The sequence below is a fragment of the Mustela erminea genome, chromosome 8 (genome assembly GCF_009829155.1).
Source record: "Mustela erminea isolate mMusErm1 chromosome 8, mMusErm1.Pri, whole genome shotgun sequence".
In the NCBI taxonomy this organism is placed as follows: Eukaryota; Metazoa; Chordata; class Mammalia; order Carnivora; family Mustelidae; genus Mustela; species Mustela erminea.
The window spans coordinates 33,510,165-33,534,876 of NC_045621.1; the positions used below are offsets into that span (position 1 = coordinate 33,510,165).

General features: G+C 38.6%; 1 protein-coding gene and 1 long non-coding RNA gene across 2 annotated transcripts in view; one reads left to right on the forward strand and one right to left on the reverse strand.

The window, feature by feature from the left end:
- Positions 1-203: 203 nt before the first annotated feature.
- Positions 204-11,079, reverse strand: LOC116596774 (putative coiled-coil domain-containing protein 195). The gene is made up of 3 exons (XM_032353896.1): positions 10,595-11,079; positions 5,729-5,981; positions 204-490 (listed from the first exon to the last, which is right to left on the reverse strand). The coding sequence occupies exons 1-3, from the start codon at positions 10,854-10,856 to the stop codon at positions 367-369; spliced, it is 639 nt and encodes a 212-aa protein (XP_032209787.1). The 5' UTR covers positions 10,857-11,079; the 3' UTR covers positions 204-366.
- A 7,158-nt stretch (positions 11,080-18,237) lies between these two features.
- The window catches only part of LOC116597376, a 40,477-nt gene continuing 34,002 nt past the window's right edge, over positions 18,238-24,712 (forward strand). The window contains exons 1-2 of the long non-coding RNA XR_004288577.1: positions 18,238-18,371; positions 22,507-22,508. This is a non-coding gene — a long non-coding RNA (uncharacterized LOC116597376). The remainder of the gene's footprint in view (positions 18,372-22,506; positions 22,509-24,712) is intronic.

Below are 24,712 nucleotides of genomic sequence, written 5' to 3' on the forward strand. Positions count from 1 at the left end.
TGTAAGTTCATCTGGAGAGGGACACTTATAATGTAAACAGCGGCATTTCTTGATGGCAGAAGGCAGCTACTGAACACTACCATGCAATTTAATTTAATTATGTTTAATTGCTCATTGCTGCATAGAGAGACTGCAATAGTCACTGTACAGCAATCAACATTAGTATTCGACAATGACATAAAGAAATTACTTCCATTTCTTGGCCAAGTCCATTCACAAGTCCACTGACCTGATGCCAAGCATTTTGTGTGTCTTACTGGGAATCTTTCCAGAGCTCTTTGTAGAGGAGGACACTGACCCAGAGGGGCCTAAGTGTTCTCATTTTTGGGAATCAGCTGTTTCTTAAATTTCATCACCCCACGCAGCCTATTCTGCAATGGTACTTAGCTCGTTTGTGGTCCGATTTGGTGAACACTTCAAAGAACTTGAATTTTTGGAATATGAAGACAAGTCCATGGGTAACTGGAAACTGACTGTCTTTATCTTGTCCCTAAAGAAAGCAGAATAAGAAGAAGATAAGCAAGACTTTTTAGTGAGCCTTTATATTAAACATCTACTTTTTTTCTAAGCCACCAAAGATTGCCTAAACTGTTAAAAGCTCATTTGAAACATATCATAATATATTTTGTTTAGTTATTCAACAATAATACAAAAAATATATTGGAATTGGCTTTTGATTAAACCCAATGAAGGATGTTGATGAAACCTAAATTTAGAACAATTGAGGGAAGATTATTCTCTTGATGTTTAAAGTTAAAGAATATCATATTGTCTCAGGTGAAGGGTCTTTCACATTGGAAATCTTCAGGTGAAATGAAGCAGAAATTTGAGGCAATTATTTTATAATCCAGATCAGTCAGCAATTATAGACTTTGAATTAACGGAATATCCATCACACCTAAACAGTAAAGGGGAGAGAGGAAAGACAGCAATGAATCATGTCATCTCAGGGATTAAATTGTTATATAGAATCTTGACATAAATTAGGATATACCGTTCTCAGGAAAAAGTAAAAAGAATAGTGTTTGAAATTTTTGCCTTTTCTCCAATATAGTCCTCTCTCTGTTCCTCTTTCTTTGTATTGGATAAGGCAATCATTTCACTGAGTGGCATATAGTGGTGTGCATCGAGGGGAACACATCTGCTCCCTCCCTTGGGAGGAAGGTCAGTGGTTCCATATGTTGGAATCAATAAAATAATAACTGCTCTGTCATTTATTAGCTCTCACTTGACTATCTCATTTATTCTTCACAAAAACGCTGAGGTAAATGTTATTGTGATTCCTTTTTTTTAATTTTTCATTTTTTTTTTTTTTACAGAAGAATGAACTATTATATAAAACAGACTGATAACTTTTTTTAAGGCCAATGATGCAGTTGAGATTTTAGCCATCTGATTTCAGAGGTTGCCTTCTTAACCATTTTGATATGAAAAGGAAAAGGTACAGTTGATCCTTGAACAACACAGGGGTTGGGGCACTCAGCCCTGGGGCTTTGGAAAATCTGCACATAACTTTTGATTCCCCCCCAATCGCCTACTATTGACTTGGGACCTTACCAATAACATGAATAGCTGATTAACACATATTCTGTATGTTGTATCTATTATTTACCATATTCTTACAATCAAATACACTAGAGAAAAGAAAGTGAAGGGCAATCATTAAGAAAATGTTCCTTAAGAAAATCATAAGGAAGAGAAAGGACATTTACAGTACTGTACTGTACCTATTGAAAAAAATCCATACATAAGTGGACTGGCACAGTTCAAATCTGTGTTGTTCAAGAGTCAATGGTGTATGAACTTAATGTATCTGGTTTCTTCTATCTGCAAAATGAATAATATAGCATTTCTAATTAAATTAGTGATTTATTACTAATTTATATTTATATTAATTTATAATTTATTAAAAATTAGAGTATAGTTGACACACAATGCTACATTAGTTTCAGGTAGACAACATAGTGATTCAACATTTCTGTGTCTCATGCTATGCTCCATATGGACGCTTTCTCTTAATCTTAAGCTTTTTCTTAAATGCAGGACATTAGATTTCTAGGTTCTAGTTTCTCTGAAAATCAGGAAAAATTAAAATTCTGTCTCTGGTTTTTGGAGAGCATTTGTTCTTAGAAATATTGACATTGGCATTATTCTGTAAAACACTTTCTTGGTATAATAATGAAAAGGCTCACAAGCAAATTAGGTACGATGTCTGACTGCTTCAAAAGCCAGTTCAAACAAATTGGTTCTTGATAAATCTTTTGAAAAAATTTTTAAGAACTATTAGAAAGTAAATGAATTTACAAAAAAATTAGTGGGCTAATGTAATGACACATTACTTGACTAGTTAATCACCGAGGATGTAAAAGACAAAATTTAAAAAACGCTATAACAAAAAAATACACGCTTCGTTTTTGTCAACAGTTCTCTGCAATTGACTGGGTTTTATGCCAACCCAGCTGTTGATTTCAAGCCATTACTGACTTTCTTGTTTTCACAGAAACCTGCAATTGGCTCAGTCTTTCCCATTAAAGTAGATTCTAAATTACCAATAGATTGTGTTCTAAATAGTTTATTCCTTGGCAGCTTGGAATTTGGAAAACATTTTGTTTTAGAAAAATAATACATTATAAATGTTGGCTAGGCTCCCAAGCAATCACAGAAAATAATGTGAATTTTATGAAAATTAATAATACTGTATTTCTCAACATGATAGGTTTGTGCGAATGTAATGGATTAAGTGCAAAAAATAAAACATTATGATAATGTGCACTGCACAATTTCAAAATAGGCAGACACAGACTGGAAAGATAGATGCGCATCAAAATCTACCTGGTGGTTATTCAGACAGTAAGTTATGGAAGATTTTCCTTTTTATACTTTTTTACTTTGAATCTTGCATTTATACTTTGTAATTTGCAATTTTCTTATTATACTGAATATTTAGTTCCATTATATAACTGGATATATATATGCATTTGGATATATATATAATTCTTCAAAACAAAAGACATTCCTTTTTATGATGAACATTTAGTGTATATATATGTATACACATATATATATACTTTTTTTTAGCAAAAGATACATCTTTGCCTTTCCTCTTTCTTCCCTCTGAAAACACATGGTCATCGGGAGGCCTGGGTGGCTCAGGGGGTTAAGTTGCTGCGTCTGGCTCAGGTCCTGATCCCAGGGTCCTGGGATTGAGTCCCGCATCGGGCTCCTTGCTCGGTGGGGAGCCTGCCTCTCTCTCTGCCTCTGTCTGCCTCTCTGCCTGTTTGTGTGCTTTCTCTCTCTCTCTTTCTGACAAATAAATAAATAAATATAATCTTAAAAAACAAAAAAACAACAACAAAAAAACACATGGTCATTGACACACAGTGATTGGTTATACACTTCTTGTTTCCATGTCCCACATCTGCTCTGCCAATAAATCTTAGGAGCTCCATATTCAAAGTATATCCAGCAATCACATCCACCATTACTACCTTGGCCAAGAAATGATCATCTCTTTCCTAGATCATATTTTTTAGCCTTAAACCTGGTCTTTTTATTTTCTGTATTTTTTCCTACAATCTTTTTAAAGCAGAACTCCCAACATGATCCTTTATCTTTATTTTTATTTTTTTTAATGAAAAGAATATGTTATGGACTCAGTGCACTTGGGATAAATCTAGAATCATTGGAGGGGAGTGGAAGGTCACCTCTAGTGCTTTGCCTTCATCTTCCCCTGTTCTCTTGCTTGCTCACTCTTCCAGCCACACCAGCCTCCTTTCCCTTCCTCAAACACAGTCATGCACCCCCTCTCAGCATCTCTTGCATTTGTTGTCCTCAATTCTTGGAAAGTTTTCCCCACCCAGAAATCCTCAGAATGCTTTCCCTTTTCACCCAGATGGTGAGGTATTTCCTAGCTACCATATATACAATTTCAATAATGCTTGCTTCTCTGACCCTTCCTTTTCTCTTTGAATTGGTTTGATGTTCCCTTTCATACATATCACCATCTAATATAAATGATACACTTTTATGTATTGTCTTATTTATGGATTATCATTGTACAAAGGAATGTGCAGGGACTTCTGACAATTTTTTTTTTTCCTACCCAGCACATAACATGCCTCCAGGATTATTTGTTGAATGAATGAATGAATAGAATGAAGGTATAGAAAAAAATAGGTCAAAAGGATAGAAGCAAAAACTCATGGTCCCACGTGCTCATTGGCAGGACCAGGGAAAAGAGATACAGGATTTTTCTCTCTGTTAGTAAGATCTTTTCCCTTTAATATATAAAAATATCTGAAAAAAAGTGACAAAATTCTTGCAGAGTAAAACAGTGATCTTTGTAACTTTCATTCCTGAATATTTTTGCATTTTAAAACTTTTCAGAAAGACATTTTGTACTAGCATTCCAGTAAGTATAGGACAAAACACACACTTGTGAGCCTTGCCTGGAAGTCCTCTTATGATGGTCTGTGCTCCCTCCTTCACCCTCATTCACTTGACTACTTTGGTTTTCCCCATAGTCGTGCTTCCTCCTGTCTTGTCTTTCCTGCTCTACCTGAGGTGATCTTCCCATTTTCCCCTGCGTGACTATATGCAGCTGTCCTTCATGACACAGGCTACTCTCTCTGTTCCTGTAATAGCACTTTCTGTAAGGGAAACACAATTTTCATCCTGTCTTATAAAATCCAAATGAAACTGGCTCAGCCTTTGTGTCCTGTATCCTGTGGTAGGTCCAGTGCTCTTTCCAATATTGAAGAGAATCCCTGAAGGGCTATCTCGGTTATCTCTTGATTTGATTTCCTGTCACTGCTGAGCGTGATGATTTCTTTATTCTCTCTGCACCCCATTTATTCCATATTTCTCTTCTTCATGAGAACCCAGGCCTCTTTTTCTCCTCGAAGGAGACAAATATGTAGAGACTCTCCCTAGAAAGTCAGGGCCTAACTGGGAATTGGAAGTTGGGGTGGAGCATGTGGGAGAGGGGAGGTCATGCTCTAGCCTTATAGAGGGGATAAGTTAGACTTGATAGTGACAGTTTTGTTCTGAAAGGGGCCCTTGGCTCTATCCACTCCTGACGTCACCATCTGACCTTCCTCTTAGAAGACTCCTGCCCATCTCTCAAATGTCTTCTTAAATCTCTCTTTTTCACAGACTGAGCCTACCTCCCCAAACATCAGCTCCTGGATTTTGAAAAACAAATTCCTTTTCTCTTTGTCTCTTGGCCCTCTTGAGTAATGATTTTTGTATACCACCCAAAAGCCACTGGGTCACTTCCCCCTCAAGAACAGTCGTCTCTCAGAGAAGATTTCTGTGTTCAGTTCCTAAAAGAAGTGTGTCTTTTCCTTGAGAAGTATTTTGTTAGAGTGATCAGTTCATTGGTGTGTCTTTGTCATGGAATGAAAGTTTTAAACGTAACGTTTTGGTTTTGCTGAATCTTGTATCACTGGCGGCCAGCTCAGAGTACAGTCATTAGTGCTCGATGACTAAGGGCAGACCGATGAAGTCTTCTGCTCATAGAAGCATCTGTTAGAGTGACAGTTGATCTCAAAAAATATTTCTTTCTTTTGACCCCCTAAATACACATGTGAGATGGAAATTATTTTGGCCTAAGACACTATTTGGTTTTGTTTTTTTGACCTAAGACCTTGCCTATCAATGGAAATGCCTGAGTGCTTTCATAGCACGTGCCTATAATCATTCTAACTTGAGGCAGATTATACATTACCTGGTTACATTATCAAAAACATGATCAGGAGAAGTTCTTTGGTTGGAACTAGTGCTGGTTAAAGAATCTGCTGCAAACAGATTTTCTTCATTGTCTTGCTTCTTAATTGAAGAACATGCCAGAGATTTAACTCTTCCCTGAGTTCCTAGAATTCCACTCTTTGGGTGTCTTTCCTCAGGTTTCCAGGGATCATTTGCAGCAAATGAATGAATTGGTGAGGAGATGGAATAGCGTCTAACAATCATGACGTTGCCTGTGTAAGAGACACAAAATTTAAGTTTATGAAAATTTCACCTTTAATGATGTCCACAGATGTCATATTATATTAGTAGTACTTCATTAAAATGACCTAAGCAAAACTATTACTTTTGATTAATTTTTTTCACATAAACTACATCTAGTCATTTATTTATTTGACAAATAATGTCAGGCACTTTTTTGTGAGATAGAGATGGGCATAGTGGCCCACTCGAAACTCTTGCCTGCATAGAGCTTACTATCTTTTTGTGCAGACAGGTGATAAACAAACATTATGTGATAAAATTCAGGTAGTGACAGATCCCGGAAGGTCAAGTTAGGCTGATAAAGGCAAGGGGATAGAGACGTGAAAGAGGAGGTCTGGAAGCTCTATTAACAGTGTGGTTGGCAATACCTTTGTAAGGATACAGCATTAGAACAGAGACCTGGACATGTAGAAATAATAAAACAAGACTTTAAAATGGGAAGAACATGGCTATTCTGGAGATGACAATGCTGGACATTTTTTCTCTCTCCTTCTAGAAGATAGTAGAAGAACATATTCATCATAGCCTCTCATCACAAAAATTGAACTGGCTGCTGCTAACTGGGCTACATTTGTGTGTCTTGACTTTAGACTTTAGTTGAGATGGTCACTATGAGGAGGCCTGTTGACTGAGAGACGAAAGCACAGGAGGTCTGTGGAAAGAAGCAAAGGTGCCTCAATAGAAAACTAGAGTGTTCTTGAGAGAGATGGAGGGATTTATGGCCTTGTTTGTGAGGGCTTTCAATTCAATTTTTGTCTGTAAATGTCTGCCAATAAACTCTTTTCTTGATGTGAATCGAGTATTCTCTGCTCCTTGTAACTCAGGCACTTCGATTAAAAGAGCTTTGTTTTAGGGAGTGTAGTTTGTCTGAATCCCTGTGACACCATACTAATGCTGACCAGACATCCAGTTCTCATCCAGAGGGTGAAGAAGCCTGACCTCGGGTTGGTTTTCATTTTCTGGAACACTTAAGGAATGTTTACTGAATCTTTTTTCTTTCTAGTCACAGCCTTGGCATGAACTAGCATGGGTGTTTAAGAAAGGCTTGCATCATGTTTGGGTTTTAAGAGTGCTAGAAGCACAATTGTTTCTTAGTTAAGTTTGCTGCCCACATCTGCAGAATGCAGACAGCAGATTATTAAGGCCATTGCAAAACGTGGAGGCTGCCTTGGCTTTTTATGGTTTGAAAGAGTGGAAGATCCGCTTTCAGGCAAGAGTTTGGGGCAGAGAGAAGTGTTTTAAGTTCAAATCTATCCGAAGTGTTTAACCGCATGCAAATACTGTTCCTAAATTATCTTTAAACACTACTTTGGCCATCATCTATAACTTCTATAATTGTCTAAGAACAAATTTATGTCTATTGACAATCATAAAAGTTTCTGTTTGGAAGGATTATAAAGTATTCTGTTTAAAGTGAATGGTAGGAAATTACAACTGAAGAAATTGTGCTGATGATGGCAAGGGGAAGTTTATTCTTATTTGGAACCTGTGCTCCAGTTTGACTGACTAGCAACTTGGCTCTTTGTTCATCGCTCTGGTTCACAAGTACAGACTCAAGTCTGTATCCTTTAGTTTCTTATGAATAAAAGGCAAAGGATATTCAACACAGCATCATGGGGTCATTAGCACAATTTCAGAACCTGCTGCCAAATGCAGTGTATTTGCCAGCAAAGGATGTGAATACATTGCAGAGAACTGGAGGTCCAGTGATGCTGGGGATCCCTCTAAAGAGTCATCTTTTTTTAAATATATAAGGGCAGCATCTGTGAAAATGCTGGTTGGATTTCATATCCACCAAATGCTTATCCACTATTACAGATGCTTCCATGAGAATTTAGCCAGCAAAGACTCTTTCTAAGCAGGTGCTCTTCTGCATTGTTACTATGTATATGTCCCCATATATACTATAGATACATAATATAGACATCCCCTTATTACAGACATATAATATATATATCCCTTTATTATCTATATCTATATATCCCCAAGCAGCTGTGTTCCTGGGCTGTAGCATATATATGTCCATATATGTATGTGTCCTACTCAGCATTGACCAAGTATTATAAAACTGGGACTGCCATCTGGTGTCCTCATGTTCAGGCCAATGTTCTTCCTACTTATGTCCCTTACTTTAATGATAGTATATTGCATTAAAGACACAGATAAATACATGTAAAGTAACTCAATGGGCTTCCAAGCACAAACTTAAATCATGTCTCTTTCTGTGTTTAACTGATACAACTAACTAGAGTCCCCCCAATTTTACCAGTCCTTTTTTTTTTTTTTAAGATTTTATTTATTTATTTGACAGAGAGAGAGACCACAAGTAGGCAGAGAGGCAGGCAGAGAGAGAGAGGGAAGCAGGCTCCATGCTGAGCAGAGAGCCTGATGTGGGGCTCGATCCCAGGACCCTGAGATCATGACCTGAGCTGAAGGCAAAGGTTTTAGCCCACTGAGCCAACCAGGCACCCCCCCCCCCCCCTTTTTTTTTAATTTTATTTATTCACTTGACACAGATCACAAGTAGGCAGAGAGGCAGGCAGGGAGAGAAAAAAAAAGGAAGCAGGCTCCCTGCTGAGCAGAAAGCCTAATGTGGGGCTCCATCCCAGGACCCTGAGATCATGACCTGAGCCAAAGGCAGAGGTTTAACCCAGAGGCACCCAGGCACCCCTCACCAGTCCTTTTAAAAGTTAGTGCTAACGTTCTTATTGGGAGTTACCATCCATATGTTGAAGGAGTATGCTATCAATTGTGTGCTTAGCTCTTATTAATAGTCTAAACTCTCCTAAGCTTGATGGCATTCAGGCCCTAAGAGTGTAAAGCATATGCTATACTTTTTGTTCTTTCACTGGTGTATTCCTCGTTGTAAAATAGCCACAATATATACTAAGACAAAACTTATGTTTTTTGTCAAGATAAGTTTTATAGAAAATAAATTTGATAGAGGGTCATTTGCTTTTGGAGTAAGGCCGTGGTTTTCAACTGGGGGAAATTTTGTCCTTCGGGCAACATTTGGAATCTCCAAAGACATTTTCCTGACTAGAGGGTGAGAGGCAGGTATTACTGGCATGTAGTATTTAGAAGCCAGAAAAACTACTAAACATCCTATAGTGAAGACAGACCCATACAAATACAGAGATAGTCAGTACAAAATGTCCAAGATTGCAGAGATTGAGAAACTTTAGGGTAAGGATGTATTACAAATATCTTTATCTTTCTTTTCTTTTTCCTTTTTTATTTTTTTTAAACCAGGAGAAAGTCTAACCTCCTTGTTAGTTACCCTTTTAGTTTTATTAAATATCCAGCAGACAGAACTACTCAGATCCAGAGTTGCACTTGACAAAAAGGGAAAAAGCCCCGATGGGAATCTTCTCAGCTTTGAAATGTAGGGTCGCATGCTAGAGAGAGACCTCTCGAACAGAGGAAACCAGCTGGCAAATAGGACATGTTCCCTTGCCAGGCTGCTCAGAACCTCTAAATGGCATCGCCTGAAGCCTTTGACAGAGGATATTAAAAGAGAGTTGACTATTTAATCACGTATAGCAATTTCATTTGAATCTGCTGCATGTAGGCAAGCACTGATCATTTAAATGCAGAACATAGTTTTTGCCCTGCTGATTTCTGACTTTGTGTAGAGTCTTAACAGTCAATATTCTTCTCCCACAAAAGGTGAGAGATTTGATTCTTAGAATGTATCAAACACTGACCCTGCATCTTTTAAAAAAATCAACCTACAATGTATGGTTTGTTTCAGGGGTACAGGACTGTGATTCATCAGTCTTACACAATTCACAGCACTCACCATAGCACAGACCCGTCCAGTGTCCATCACCCAGCCACCCTCTCCTCCACTCCTCCCTTCCAGCCACCCTGACGCTGCATCTTGAAGCCTTCGACCTGTACAGGATGTTGAATTATGGGCAACACACATTCACACAGGGCAGGAAATTTCTTTATAGCACATGGATAAGAAACAACATCTGCCATTTGTTGTGTGCTCGCCAGGTGTCAAATTAAGCACTCAGTCTATTATTACAGAGAGATAGGTACCATAACCATGTCAGGTAGGTACTCTAACACTTCCCGACGTAGAAAACAAAGGTGAAAGATGTCTCCTAAGTATCTCTGGGTCAAGTGGATAATGAATGACAATCACTTGCAACCATAATTGTCTGACTGTCATAATCATACCTTGAGCTATTGTGCAATATTGTAACTTAATAAGTGAGCATGGCTTTTGACACACACCCATTCAGTATTCTATGATGGGACATTTAAAGGCTTGAGGTCAAGAAGGAAGAAAACACATTGTTTTTTATGTGGCTGATTTTCACAAACCTGCCATTCCCACCTTTCCAGGAAGATCTGGAAATAGTGTTTGATGTTGCTAAAATATGTTGCTTGAAGATGCTAAGGATTTTTCCCCCTAGGGATTTAGAGGTAATCTACCAGGAGAAAAAGGATGGAACTCACCACTACCAAAGCCAACTTCTGCAGTTATGTGAGAGGCACAATAAACCTAATGTTTAGGAGGGCTTTGCAAAGATGGGCGCAGCCCAGAAGAGCTATGGATATTCGGTACCTTGATGTTCAAGCACAGCTGGTGCTGCATCGATGGAAACACCACCGTGAAGGGTTGCTGGAGATTTTTCAGATGCTTTTTCGAGGTTACCAAGGTCTGTGACTTCCTCTTCCCTTTCATCTTCCGATTCTCCGCTGGGGCCTGGGGTTCTCTGACTACTTGAGGCCAGCTTCATCTGGAGGACTTGATTCTCTTTCTTCAGCTTGTTGATCTCTGCCCGCATTTCCTGGATAATCCTTATGAACTGGATGTTAGCTTCCATTTGCCCCTTCTCAGGTGGCCCTGGTTTGCTCCTCTGGGGAGAGAGGTCACCTTTTGCTCATGGACCGAAATGCACAGTCTACTCAGCAGGACTGGTGGATCCCACCCATAAACCTTCCTGAACAATAGATGTCACTCTTCTCTGGGCCATCTTTCAGCACCTGGGGAGTTAGACTGTCAGAGAGGAAAAGGATCTCCATGACTTATTCATTCTAGGGTTTGTTTTTCAGAACAGAGCTTTTCTTTGTATCTTTCATTTCATATCAATCCACAGTTCTAGAATATTGCTATGTGACTGAAGAGAAGGGAGCATTCCAAAAATTTCCAGGGTGTAATAGAATCTCTTGTTTCTGTTGTGAACTCACAACCTACCAGCTACTCAGTTTTCTGTGATACAACTTCTGGAATCAAATGTTTTATAGAATCACCAACTGTCATTAGTAAATGAAAATGGGCACATAAGAATTGTGCCTTGTTTTTTCTATAAAATATGTCATAATTCTGTACTTTTGGGGCAAGTTATTAATCTTGACACTTGTTGATTGAGGGTAACAGTATTCATAGGGAACATATGATTATAGAGATTATTATAAAAGATAATTAGTTATACCTAAATCCCTCAAGATAAGGGCACTTATCACTTTTCAGTAGGTTTCTATCTTATAAGCATTTTTGCTATTATTTGGTTTTAGATTGTTTGCTTGGGCAAAGGTTGCCCAGGGATATTTTGGAAAGGTAAGAAGATATAGGTTGAACATTAATGTTGAATGAGAAGGACATGCAACAATTAACAGCTTTCATTACTTATTTCCTGAAGAGGCTTCTTTTTTGGGAATGAAAAGTAAGAATCTTAAATAGCATATGCTCTGATAGCAGTATCTATTTGGAAATTCAATTAATGTTTAAACATATGCACTTCTGCAATAGGGTAAAATGATTAGAAAATTTTTCATGGTGATTGTTTTCCCTGCACATTCATTTCCTTCTGTTTTCTGTATATATCGATTTTTTTTTTTTTTGCCTAGCTTAATAAATATTTGTTGATTGATCCAAGGCTGCAGTTTGAAGGAGTGATTAGAGAAAGTCTTATTCCCTTTATATGTATACACATTTTTGTATGTATTTAATCTTGGGATGTGTTTATTAAAAAATCAGTCTAAAAATAATGAGGCTGTTTATACTACTTCTATTTGTATGTAAATGAATTCTAGTAAACATTTCTGTGCCAGGCACTCTCCATGCTGTAGCAGTGGGTAGTGGAAATACAGAATTTGGATTTTAAAGGTTATCAGTTGAACCACCTATCAGATGTTCAAATCTGTTCCAGAACATCTTTGTAATGGATTATTGACCCTATATTTGAGAATTTCTCCTTTAGGGGGGATCCCCTTCTTATCAAGTTATGCTATTTATGTTTTAATTAAAATTATCCACAATGACCAAAAATTGGCCTCTATCTATATTGTTTCTTGTTCTTTTCTTTGGAGAGCTTATGTAACACATCTAATCCTTGTTCTAATAAAAACTCTTATTCCATCATGTTCCAATGAATGTCTCTTCTCCAGAATGAACCTCCCCAATTTCTTCAGCTATTTGTGATCTAAGGTGGGATCAAGGGCCTTAGGTCCATCATAGACACTCTTTTTCAAACATGTTTCCATTTGTTGATAAGCCTCTTGAATTAGAATGTCTGCCCTGAATACATTCTCCTGAAGGATCTGAATAACGCAGAATACACTGCCTTAGGTTCTATAAAGTGTTTTTTGGAAACTATGCCATGAAAGTGGGCAGTAAAAATCATTTTTGGAATTGCATCCAGCACAACAGAGCAGGAAATAAAAATAACTTGTATAACTGTTGGAAATGACAAGAAAGCCATCATTGTATACAGACAATTTGATTGTGTATCTAGAAAGTTCAAGGAAAAGAATAAAAAATTTTATTTTGTAGTTTATCCTTATGTTGCAAAATAAGCATTTAAAGATCGATAGTTTCTCTACATACAATTAATAACTGTATAGAAAATATAATTGAAAAGTACTCCACTGACAAAAGGTCCCCCCATATATAAAAACTCAGAAATGATCTTTTAAAAAGTTTGTAAAGTATGTAATGAAGAAAAATGTAGCATTTTATGGAGATGGAAAACTTGAGAAAATGGAGATTACGATACCAGTAAGAAGATTATATATTTTGAAGAAGTCTTAAATTATTTCGAATTTATAGATTTAATGGAAGCTCAATTGAAATCTCTATGGGACTTAAAAAAAGAAAACAAAACTGATGAACCCATTCCAAAGATCATCTGGAGACAATAGTTTTGAAGTATGTGAAAGCAGAGTATTTATTGGGTTCTTGCCTTATTAAATTTTTCAGTATAGTCGGAAGCTCTGAAAGTGAAAACAGTGAACATTGGCGAATTGAAGTTACAATTCCTAGAAGAAACACAAATGGCAAAAAAATGTGAAAAAAGCCCAGTATCACTAGTAATTTCACAAATTATAATACTGAAATACTTTTTTCTTTTTTCTTTTTTTTTTTTGGAGGGGCCCAATAAGTTAACAAAGGTTTTGAAAAATGAATAAAATTAATGTAAAACAACAATTATTTATTGACATATATCAACTGACAATACTTATTGATTGATAGGTTTCTTTTTGATAAGCAATTTAAAATCAAGTAGTAGGGATATTTTAAAATTTTTTAACTGTAGACTTTTAAGTTCTATCTTTAAACTCTACCTAATAAAGTAATTACATTTAAAGTTTTTTATATTTTATATTTTTATTTTATAAAAGGATGCTCTTTGCACACTAATAGCAAAACCTTGGAAATATCTAAATGTTCAAAAAAGAAGAATCAATAAATAAAATATGGAATAGACATAAAACAGAATAGTATTCTGAACCTGAAAACACTGAGTAAAAAAGTAATATATCCAACTGTATATAGACTAAAATCAAAACCATGTGAAATGGATTGGAAACACCCCAAAAGGAAAACAATTCCTATTTCTGGGAAGATTTTGGATGATTTTTATTTATCCCTGTATGCTATCTGAATTATATATATATATATATATATATATATATATAGTTACCTGTAAGACTTCCATAAGGAAAAAATTAAGAAATGGAAAGAAAGTAGATAATATGAAAGAAATTTAATAAAATGAACTAACATCACATTTTCTTGGGATTTCTTTTTAACTTGTGATTAAGCCAAATGGTTGTGAGAACTGGAAATTTTTTTCCTTCCCAAACTAGTTTTTTTTTTTTTTAAGATTTTATTTATTTATTTGACAGACAGAGATCACAAGTAGGCAGAGAGGCAGGCAAAAGAGAGAAGGAAGAAGCAGGCTCCCTGCAGAGCAGAGAACCCAATGTGGGACTCAATCCCAGGACCCTGAGATTATGACCCGAGTCGAAGGCAGAGGCTTTAACCCACTGAGCCACACAGGTGCCCCTAGTTTTGGTTTTTAATAGTTGTCAGTAATTTTGAAATTTGATGTATGAGTGAAAGCTATTTAGAATTGGTACATTTTTATGTAAATGACAGGACTATATGACTATATATAGGACTATAGGACTATAACTATATGTGATTTATTTTCAAGTAATAATCCAGGCAATAAATTGGCTTGGGGATCCAGTCTGAAGAATGGCAGAGCAGGTGATTGTTGATGTGTGGAAGGACTATGACCACTGCCACCATGACTCCTTGATGGGGCTTTTGCTCTTTCTCTTGAGCCAACAAAATCAAGACTCTGGGTCTTTTTTCTAGAGCAGGAATCCATCAATATCACCTGGGAGTACTTGCTAAAATGCAGGTCTAGGGTTCAACCCTGCACCTGTTGCACACTCTCCTGCAGTAGACTTGGTAAATTATGTTATAAGAAGCTTCCTGGGAGCAATTACAAAGCTTCTGGTAGCACATTTAAGAAGAAAAAGAAACAGATTAAATTAAGGTTAATATATTTTATTGAACACAATAGATCTAGAATAGTTACATTTCAAATGCAAATAAATATTAAAATTGCCAGTGAGATATTTTTTACATGATTAATGCTCTTGCTAAGTCTTTAAAAATCCAGTGTACATTTTACACTTACAGCCCATCATAATTCAGACACTAAATTTTCATTGGAAATACTTGGTTTGTGTTCAGATTTATAAAGTTATTTGAAAACGTGGATTTGCACACCTGAGTAAGTTCAGACATACTTAAATGCACTTGGTATTAGTCTGTCTTCTGCACAGTAGCTTCCAGTCATCCTCCAGAGCAGTGGGAGTAAAGGGCAAATTCCTACAGTGATGCTCAAAGTCTTAGCCCTCTGGTTTTTGGTTCTGCTCTCATTTCATCTGCCACTCCCCTTGCTCCAACACTCCATTCCACCCCAGTCACATGGGCCTTCTACGTTCCCTAAACACTCCAGACACATTTTTGCCTTAGGACCCTGGTCTTAGCTGTCCCTGGGATTGATGGTGCTTCTCCCCAGATTTCCACGTAGTGAATTCCCTCATCTTCTACATCAGCTGATAAACCACTCCCCTCCAGCATGAGTGCACATGGTGGGAATGCAGTAGATCTTTGGCTTTTCCTACATCTAAGGAAAAAGTTTAAGAAAGCAGATGAGCTGCATTAGGATGTCTACTTTCCAGACAACAGAGTTGGTACTTCCTTCGATCCTCCTTGAATAAATGACGACCCAGCCTGTCTTTTTTCTGGACATAAAATCATGCCTTGCTAGAATATGGTGTGTAGGGCTGATGTGGCTTCCTTAATGTGTCAGAACCTTCAGTTTTAGTCAGTGATAGAGGATGAGCAAGGTCAGATTAGAACTCTGGGATTTAACTGCATCATTACCACTAGACCACACGTCCTAGGTAGAAACACCTGATTGCCTTCCCCTCTAAAACATAAGAGAAAAATGTCACTTACGTGAAATCTTACGTCTTGCTTTCAGGCAGGCATATATCCTGCTGTTTTAAATTATTTAAACAGCTGCTGAGAAATTTGACTTTTGCACGATCTGCTGAGAATTCACTCTGACCTTGAACTTGATATGTAGCCATTGTCAGAGTGATTTCCCAGGTGACGGGAAGCATCTGGTGTTGCAATGAGCCCAGACTCAGGAGCCTATTTGACAGTCTGCCATCTCGCCATTGTTTTGACATTTGAGTACCACACAGTGCCAGAGCAGCCATGTGGAAAGGAAGGAGGAGATGAGAAGTTTTTGATGGGTACAGCATGCATGAAATGCTAAGTCTGTGGAGAGAGATGTTTAAAGATGCCCTAGGTCAACTCACATGAAAGAGATTAGCTGCCTCTGTGCAACCTGATGTAAGATGATCTTGCATTGGCTGGCTTTGTGAGCATGAGGAGACTGCTGTGGAGACAGGCATGGGAAGGAACAACCACCTTCTGATAGGTGACTGCGGACCTCTGGTGAGTCTCTAATTGGCGAAAGAATTTCAGCATTTCCCTGAGACTGGCATGTGCGCAAAGAATTTGCACTGATATAATTGATGGGGAAGATCATGGGTCCTAAAGTCCTAACTTCTGCTCTGTCACTAATTCATTATTAAATCTTATTCACAAATTATGGGCATCACAGAAATTATAAATCAAATGCCTTACACAGAGAGGCGGTAAAGTCAATGGATGAGGATGCCAATTTCAGCAACTACTCACCTCCAGACATTTGTTGCCATGAAGGAATGCAGTGCTTTGGATTCCCCAAAAAGCTGAGAACCCAGATTTTATATGAGATCTCCACATTTTTAAAGCTAGACAACTAATTCAACTTTTCAAATATACTGTGCGGCCCCAACAAAACGCGCTAGAGAGAATGAGTAAATTCTCTCAGTTTTAAATGTGTGGAAACAGAGTCCTTCCTTTTTCTCACCAGAAACTTAGGATCAGAAAAGTAATACAGCTCTCCAAGATCAACTTGCTTAGTTAATGAACGTTTGCTGAGTCCCAAGTTTATGCCTCCAGGCAAGATAACCTGTAAAGATCTTTACTGGATAAACTTTGACTGCAAGACCAAGCCACTCCTTTTTTTCTGAGCTTGTATCTGTACCTGTAAAGGAAACAGAAGTACAGTTATCTCCATGAATAACTGTGAAGAGTAAATGAATTTACAACAAGTACTTTGAAATGAGTCAATTTCAAATAAATGTAGTTGAATAACATCAAATGTTAAAATCGAATATTGCTGGTTGGTCCTTCTTTTTGTTTTCCAGCATCAGCCCTGCGGGGAGAGGGCTTCTCAGGCAAGGAGGGAGATGGGTAGGCGGAGGAAGGGGTAGGGAAGAGAGCCTGGTCTGCTGCAAGGTTTGCAAGCTTTATGTAAGCTTCATACTTGTGTCACCATCAACAAGTTATTCCTTTCTGCTGAGCCATTATATTTTTACTTTCTGAAAATCCTTCTTGTCACTTATGGGTCATTTGGGAAGAATCAACATCTTTTCTGCATTAAGTCTTTATTATGACATTTATTCAGATCTCCTTTTAAGTACTTCCATGGGGTTTCTTAGTTTGATCCATTGGAGTCTTGGATTTGTTTTATTATGCAATACTTGCATTATCATGTAGCTCTGAATGTTTTGTCATTTCTATTGTTATCATCACATGCATTCCTGTCAAGAAATATTTACTTCTTATCATGTGCCAAGCCCTGTGCAAAGTACTGGGCTTTTACTAAAACACAAGACAGACAAAAACTCCCTACCTGAGTGGAATTTATATTCTAATCAGATGGAGAGCAAAGAAGCACAATATATAGGAAAAATGTAAAGCATATGAGAAGGGGTGTAGCTATGGAGAAAAATAGAGCCGGGAGAAGGCACACAGAATGCCAGGTGAGGGCAGTGAGAATTCGATTTTAAATTCATTTTAAAAGCTGAGCAGCTAGGAAAGGTGTCCCTGTGAAGGTGATCCGAGGAAGGGAGGGAGAACACTGACGAGGAAGCCGCGTGTCTGGCATAGTGAGTGGAAGGAACACAGGCAATGAGGCAACCGTATTCTTGTCATGTGTGCTGGTGTCACAGAGCCCAGAGCCATCTGAACGGATAGGATATGGGAGAAAGTACTAGAAAGTCAGGCAGGTAAAGGGGTAAAGGGGGAGAGCAGGTGGCTTCAGATGATTTTTCCAAATGATAAATTTATGAAACCCAAATTATTGATGTGTTTGGACTCATTTCTACTTAATTCTCTCTTTGCAATTCTTTTTCCCTTGGCTTCCTTTTCTTCCTTTACCTCTGTCATCAGATGGCTTCATAAAATCACCTTTATATCGTACTATAGAAAGGAACACAGTCTCTGAAAGTGATAAAGTTCTAGAACATAGGTGAGGTTCGGTGGGGTGGGGTTCGGAGCCGATGACCAAAAAAGAATTCTTGAGACATCTTTGATGCAAAATGGTGGTCTGTTAGAGCACAGGGACAGGACCCGTGGGCAGGAAGAGCTGCTGCCCCGGGGATGTGAGGAGTGGTCTATTAGATACTAGTAAGTTCGGGAGGGGATTAGGGATGATGTAAGTCTTTAAGGAATTTTAGAAGCAAGGTTTCTAGGACCTTGAGGGGCTAGCTATTTCTGGGAAAAAGGTTACCATTACCAGTAATAAAACCTTCTTGTGAGACCCTTTAGATATATATCAGTGGGCCATATGCTTGGTAATGATTGTCGACACTACCTTCGAGGTTTAGAGGTAAAGTTTCCTAAGGGAATTGTTAAAGTAGACTTACTTTACTGGTTGGGGGTAGGGGGTTGGTCAGGCTAAAATTGTCCTTTGCCTTTAGCAAAGTCTTAAGGTGGACGTCACTTTGCCTGTTTTAAGGGCTTGTCAGTAGGTAAGGAAATTTAATAATTATTCTTCTGCCTCTGTGTCCCACATCAAAAGCACTCTCTGGCACTGAGTTCTGGCTTCCCCACTTTTTAGCAATACGACCTCGGGTCTGTCACTTCTCTGTACCCTTGGCTGCCTATCGGAGAGAAATGCTGACTAGGACGGGTCCTCTCACGGCAGGTTGTAAGGATGGCATGGAGCCCTTCGGCAGTGGCTAGTATACAGAAAGTCCTCAAAATGTGTTTGTTATTCTGCTGCTGGTTTGAAAGCTCTGTATTGATTATATTTTACACTGTCAATTTTTTTTTTAAAGATTTTATTTATTTATTTGACAGAGAGAGATCACAAGTAGACGGAGGGCAGGCAGAGAGAGAGAGAGAGAGAGAGAGAGAGAGAGAGGAGGAAGCAGGCTCCCTGCTGAGCAGAGAGCCCGATGTGGGACTCGATCCCAGGACCCTGAGACCATGACCTGAGCCGAAGGCAGCGGCTTTAACCCACTGAGCCACCCAGGCGCCCCACTGTCAATTTTTAAAGATATTTTTTAATAATGTGAAAAGTTATTTGATATTACTTCCTCCTCTTGGCCACCACAAAACCTAAGATTCTTTACCTTCCCCTTAAACATTTCTTATTTGTGATTGTTATTTAGAATGTGTTTTTAAAAAACATGCTTTTTTTTTTTTTTTGCCGTCATCAGATTACTAAATTTAACAATATATTGTGACTCTTCTGGACTTGTCCTGTGTTTTCCTTGGGTTCCTCTCTCTTCTTGACTTAGTGTATTTTTTTTTTTTTACCATTTTTTTTTTTTTTTTTTTTTTTTAATGAGGGTCTTTGGGCATCTGAACTATGCTTTTATAACTAGATAGGCTTTTATTTTGTTCTAACTTGTGAATAAGGGTTTACTGGGATATAAAATTTCACAATACTGGTAAGGCTTCCTGAAAGTTCTTGAACCTCATTGGACATCACTTTTTTTTTTAAAACACTGTCTATCAACTACAAGATTACAAAATTGTTCTGAGCACTATAGCAGAGAGAGGCAGGTGAGAGGATTTCAGTACCCGGGATCTCTCCAGTTTGTTCCCACTTTGTTTCTATGTTGGTCGTTACTGATGGAATCAGATAGTGTAAACATTGTAGCTTGGATAACATCCTTCATTTATGAAGGAATATGGGCAAGATTTGTTCTCTGTGTGATTCAACTTTTATTTCTCCAGTAACATTGCACTTTTGAAGGTACCTGTGTTTGTATGGACTCTACATAAAAGGAATTTATTTGTTCAGAAGAAAAAATTGTATTTTGAATACACCTTTTGGTTGCTTTTTGGCTTCTGTTGCTAGTAAATTTGTGGTAAATTTAATTCTCATTCCTCTGGAAGCAATTTTTCTATTCATTAGAGTATGATTTTATCACTATTTATCTTGTTCATGATTCATAGTGACTTCTGGTCTGTTCACATGTCTGCTGTTAAGAGTAAGTAAAGTAACCAGGCCCCTGCTTACCTCTCATTGTTCATCTTCGTGCTACCCTTCTCTCACTGCCACATTCACACCACCTGCACCTTTATAGATGTCCAAAGGTCCTCTTCTCTTAGAGAGTCTTGACACATCTTGCTGGTTTTGACCTGAAAACTCCCTTCTACATCTTCTTCTGAAACCTATTTATCCTTCAGGTCCCGCCTTAAGTATGTCTTCCTTGCAGATACTTATTTGGAATCCCCTGACCAGCTTAGAGACCACAACACATTCTCTCAGGGAACTCCATATACTTCCCTGGTAGCTTTTGTCAAAATAGTAAGAAAAAAATTGTTCCTTGTATATCTGCCTCCGCCTTTGTATTTTAGGCCCCGTGAAGACAGGGACTGTCTTGTTCCCACAGCATCCCCAGTACTTGACTGTGCCCATCTTGTGCTTCCCAGAAGCAGATGTCAAGAAGGGTTAGACATACAGGAGATTTCTTAGGGGAAATGTTGTGAAGGCTAAAGGGGAAAGAGGGCAGAAACCAACAGGGAGAGTCAGGGAGAGGGGGAAGGAAGGGTTGAATAAGAAGAGTGTCAGACTTCAGCATGACATTGAGAAAATCTGGGCCAGGTCAGTGTGGAGTCTGCAAGCAAAAGCTGCTCCTTAGAGAAAGCCCGTGTTGGGCAAAAATCTCCAGCATGGGTCACCCTCCACCCCCCGCCACTGCTGGGCTCAGCATTGACCCGGGAGAGTTCAGAGACGTGAGGCTTGGACATGTTTGTCACAGCAGATCTGGAGCTGTGACAGCTGAGCTGCGAATGCCAGGCAATAATGCTCCCACAAAAGGTCCTCTCGAGGGAGTTCTGGGTGGGTCTTCCCACGGGTCCCAGGCTCGTGTGGTTTCTGGAATGGATCGAATGGGCTCCCCAGAATCAATGTCTATGTCTCAGTGCCTGGACCCTGTGAATGTGATCTTATTTGGAAAAAGGGTCTTTGCTGATACAATTAAGATAATGAAGGATCCCAAGATGAGATCCATAGCTGCATGGAGGCTGCATCAGACAGTCTAGACCCAGAACCTATCCACCGTCCTGGGAGATCCTTCAACAGTACAACTCCTGATTATGCTGTTTATCGCAAGCAATGTGATAAGTGTGTCTGTGTGTGTGCATGTGTGTACACCCTCACACACACAACACCTAAAATCTTACAGAAGGACTATCTGAAAAATGCACACTTCCTGCACCCAGCAGCAGGCCTCAGTGTGGGTCAGATCCTTTCTCGAGACCTGTTTGGTGCTCTTCCTCTCTCTTACTCCTTTTATTTCCTCAAAATTTTGCTGGAAGAGCAAACAGTTCAATAAAAAAAGAACTCTCTCCCACTGACTTGTATTCCCTAACTGATTTCAGTGCCTTTTATTTTTGAAGAGAACTTTCTCTAGACAATAATTCTTAGTTTAGGCTGCCTCTGTGTGTCTGTGGACTCGTATTTCCAAGCTCTCTCTCTTCTCCAAACGTTATTGTCTGAGGAACTGCCATGACCCAGAGGGACTCACCCGTTTGGTTTTTCAGGTATGCTGGGCTAGAAAAATCCTGGAAACAGTCCGTGAGCATTGATATGCTTCCTTATCGTCACCTGATGGTGATCATATGAACATCCACACTCACGTACAGCTCTGTGAGATGATTCACAGGGAGTCGGCAGAGTGCTCCGTCTTTCCAGGAGGCCATGACTCACAAGTTCTATCCCTGAGAGGAATACAGTTATGCAAATAACAAAAAAGTTACCCATTTAGAAACATATCTGCTTTGGGAAGCCAATTGCCAGAAATGTGTCTGGGGTTATATTGTTTATCTTGTTTTACAGATGAAAAGAAATCTGTGTCTTGTGGTTTTGCTGAACCTTGGCTACTATTAATTATCAATGAGATGGGACTTTGAAAAATTTCTGATTTCATTTAGTGTCTTGCATAGCATGATGCTCCTAATCCTAACAGTGTTAAACAGACTATAATGTCTGCATCAGGGCCTCCTTTTGAAAAGGCATTCCTTCTTTCTCCCAAATGGTCACATTCCATTGGCTCATATTGCAGAATATTACAAAGCTGTTGTCTAGGATGAGCTTCTGAAAATAGAAGCTCTAAGGAGGATAGTTGTTACCTAGGCAGTATGTGTCTTCTCTCAGTCCTGGGAGGTTGTTGCTTCAGTCACCTCTTTGGTGCCAACCTTTTGCTTATTAACATTTTTTTTTAAAGGAAAGATTGAAGCTCTTCTGTTAATCTAGATCCCCTTTGGGTATTTTCATTATGCTTCTCATTAGCCAGCATCTTGGACAGGAGTACAGAGAATTAGGTTTGGAATGGAGGACAAGAAATAAATAGGGAAGGAAGAAGCCAACTTTGTAATGACTTTTGGTAGACGGTCAGCATTCTGAAATTAAAAAAAAAAAAAGTAATCAATTATCAGAGTTGCTGTGTTTGGACACTTCTTATTCTGTGGCTTCATCCGTTTATTGTGTTGATTCTTCTTTATAATTAAGTTTTTTGTTGTTGTTGTTTTTTGTTTTATTTGACAGAGAGAGACACAGCAAGAGAAGGAACACAAGCAGGGAGAGTGGGAGAGGGTGAAGCAGGCTTCCCACTGAGCAGGGCTTCCCTGCCCCCGCCATGCGGGGCTCAATCCCAGGACCCTGAGATCATGACCCGAGCTGAAGGCAGATGCTTAATGTTGGAACCATCCATGGACCCATATTGTGTTGATTCTTTAACTCTTAGTTCTTTACAATTACTCACCACACAAGTAAGCCCCACTAAGATGAAACTACAGCACTTTGTAAGATGTTTATGTTGTAAGAAACAGCAACATTCCCGGAGGTATTAATTCTGTTGTAATTCTTGTAGTACATGAATAGTTACAGAGGATTTTCCCATTCACTGCCCTACTTGGTTCTAAGAGCAATCCTGTCTTATGGAGCGCTATCTCGTGCCGTGATGGATAGTGTGTTAGCTTTGCAGAGAAATGGCCCTGAGTTGTAATTCCATCTCTGTCACTTTCTAGATGTAGGACTCATATGGTCTGAATGTTTGTGTCCCTTCATAATCCATTATGTTGAAGACCTAACCCCTCGGTGTGGTTATAGTAGGAAATGGAGCCTCTAAGGAAGTAGCTGATTGCGGTCATAAGGATGGTCTTTGATCTGATAGGATGAATGTCCTTATGAGGTGAAACACTAGAGAGATTTCTTTCTCTCCCTCTCTCTCATTCTTTCTGTCTCTCTGACATCTTGCTCCCTCTCCATGCATACAAAGGAAGGCCATTTGGGGACATACCAAAAACGTGGCTGTCTAAAAGCCAGGAAGGGAGCTCTCACTAGAAATCAAATTTTCTGGCACCTTGAAATCACGGACTTCCAGCTTCCAGAACTGTGAGAAAATTAATTTCTGTTGTGTAGGCTACTTAGCCTCTGGTATTTTGTTATGGCAGCTTGAGCTGATTCATACAAGGATCTTGGATGCATTCACAAATATCTGAGTCACTTCTGTATCATAGAGACCTGGAGTTTCAGGTCATGGTATCTCAGAGTTATTTATTCAGTGTTCTGTTTAATGATCAACTCCTCAGAAAGGCTTTTATTACCTAAGATAGTGGCCACTATCACACTCTACCTCCCACCTTGGTTTTTTTTTTTTTTTTTCCTCCTGAGACCATCTCTACTTGACATCATATTCATTTGTTTATTTCTTTATGCATGTGTACCTCTCTCACCAGAATATAGGCATTATGAAAGGAGGCTCTTGGTCTGCTTTGATTTTTACTGTATCTTTATAACCTAGAAAAGTGCCGGACACATAGTAGTAGCCAATAAATACTTGTTAAATACATAGGTTTCTGGAGGCAATTAATGGAATGCATATGTTTTGAATCTTAGAGGGTATCTTTCTCATAGTAAGTCCTCAATGATGGTAACCATGATTAAAAGGATGGCATACGAACACAAATTTTACTCTGCCATTTTATCAAAAGGCATTTTCTTAATTCCTCCCTATATGCTAGTCACTAATCTAGGACATGCAAACAAGTTCAAGGTTATACAATTAATTAAAGGCTGATAAAATCTTGATCATTTGGGAGTACCCAAATCTTTTGGAGGTTAGATCTAATCTTACCAGTAATAATTTGTCCATTTAGGGGCACCTGGGTGGCTCAGTGGTTAAGCCTCTACCTTTGGCTCAGGTCATGATCTCAGGGACTTGGGATCAAGTCCCACATCAGGCTCTCTGCTCAGCAGGGAGCCTGCTTCCCCCTCTTTCTCTGCCTGCCTCTCTGACTATTTGTGATCTCTGTAAAATAATAAATAAATAAAACCTTAAAAAAAGTAATTTGTCCATTTACCTCTACCATTTAAGTTGAAAATATAGCTAAATTATTTTATTTTGCTACTAGTTCCCATCCGTGAAATGAAAGAACAGGCAGAAAGGAATTTCAAGTCAAATAAAAAACTATTTTGTATGTATTGAAAGGTTTGTGGTTGTTACAACAACG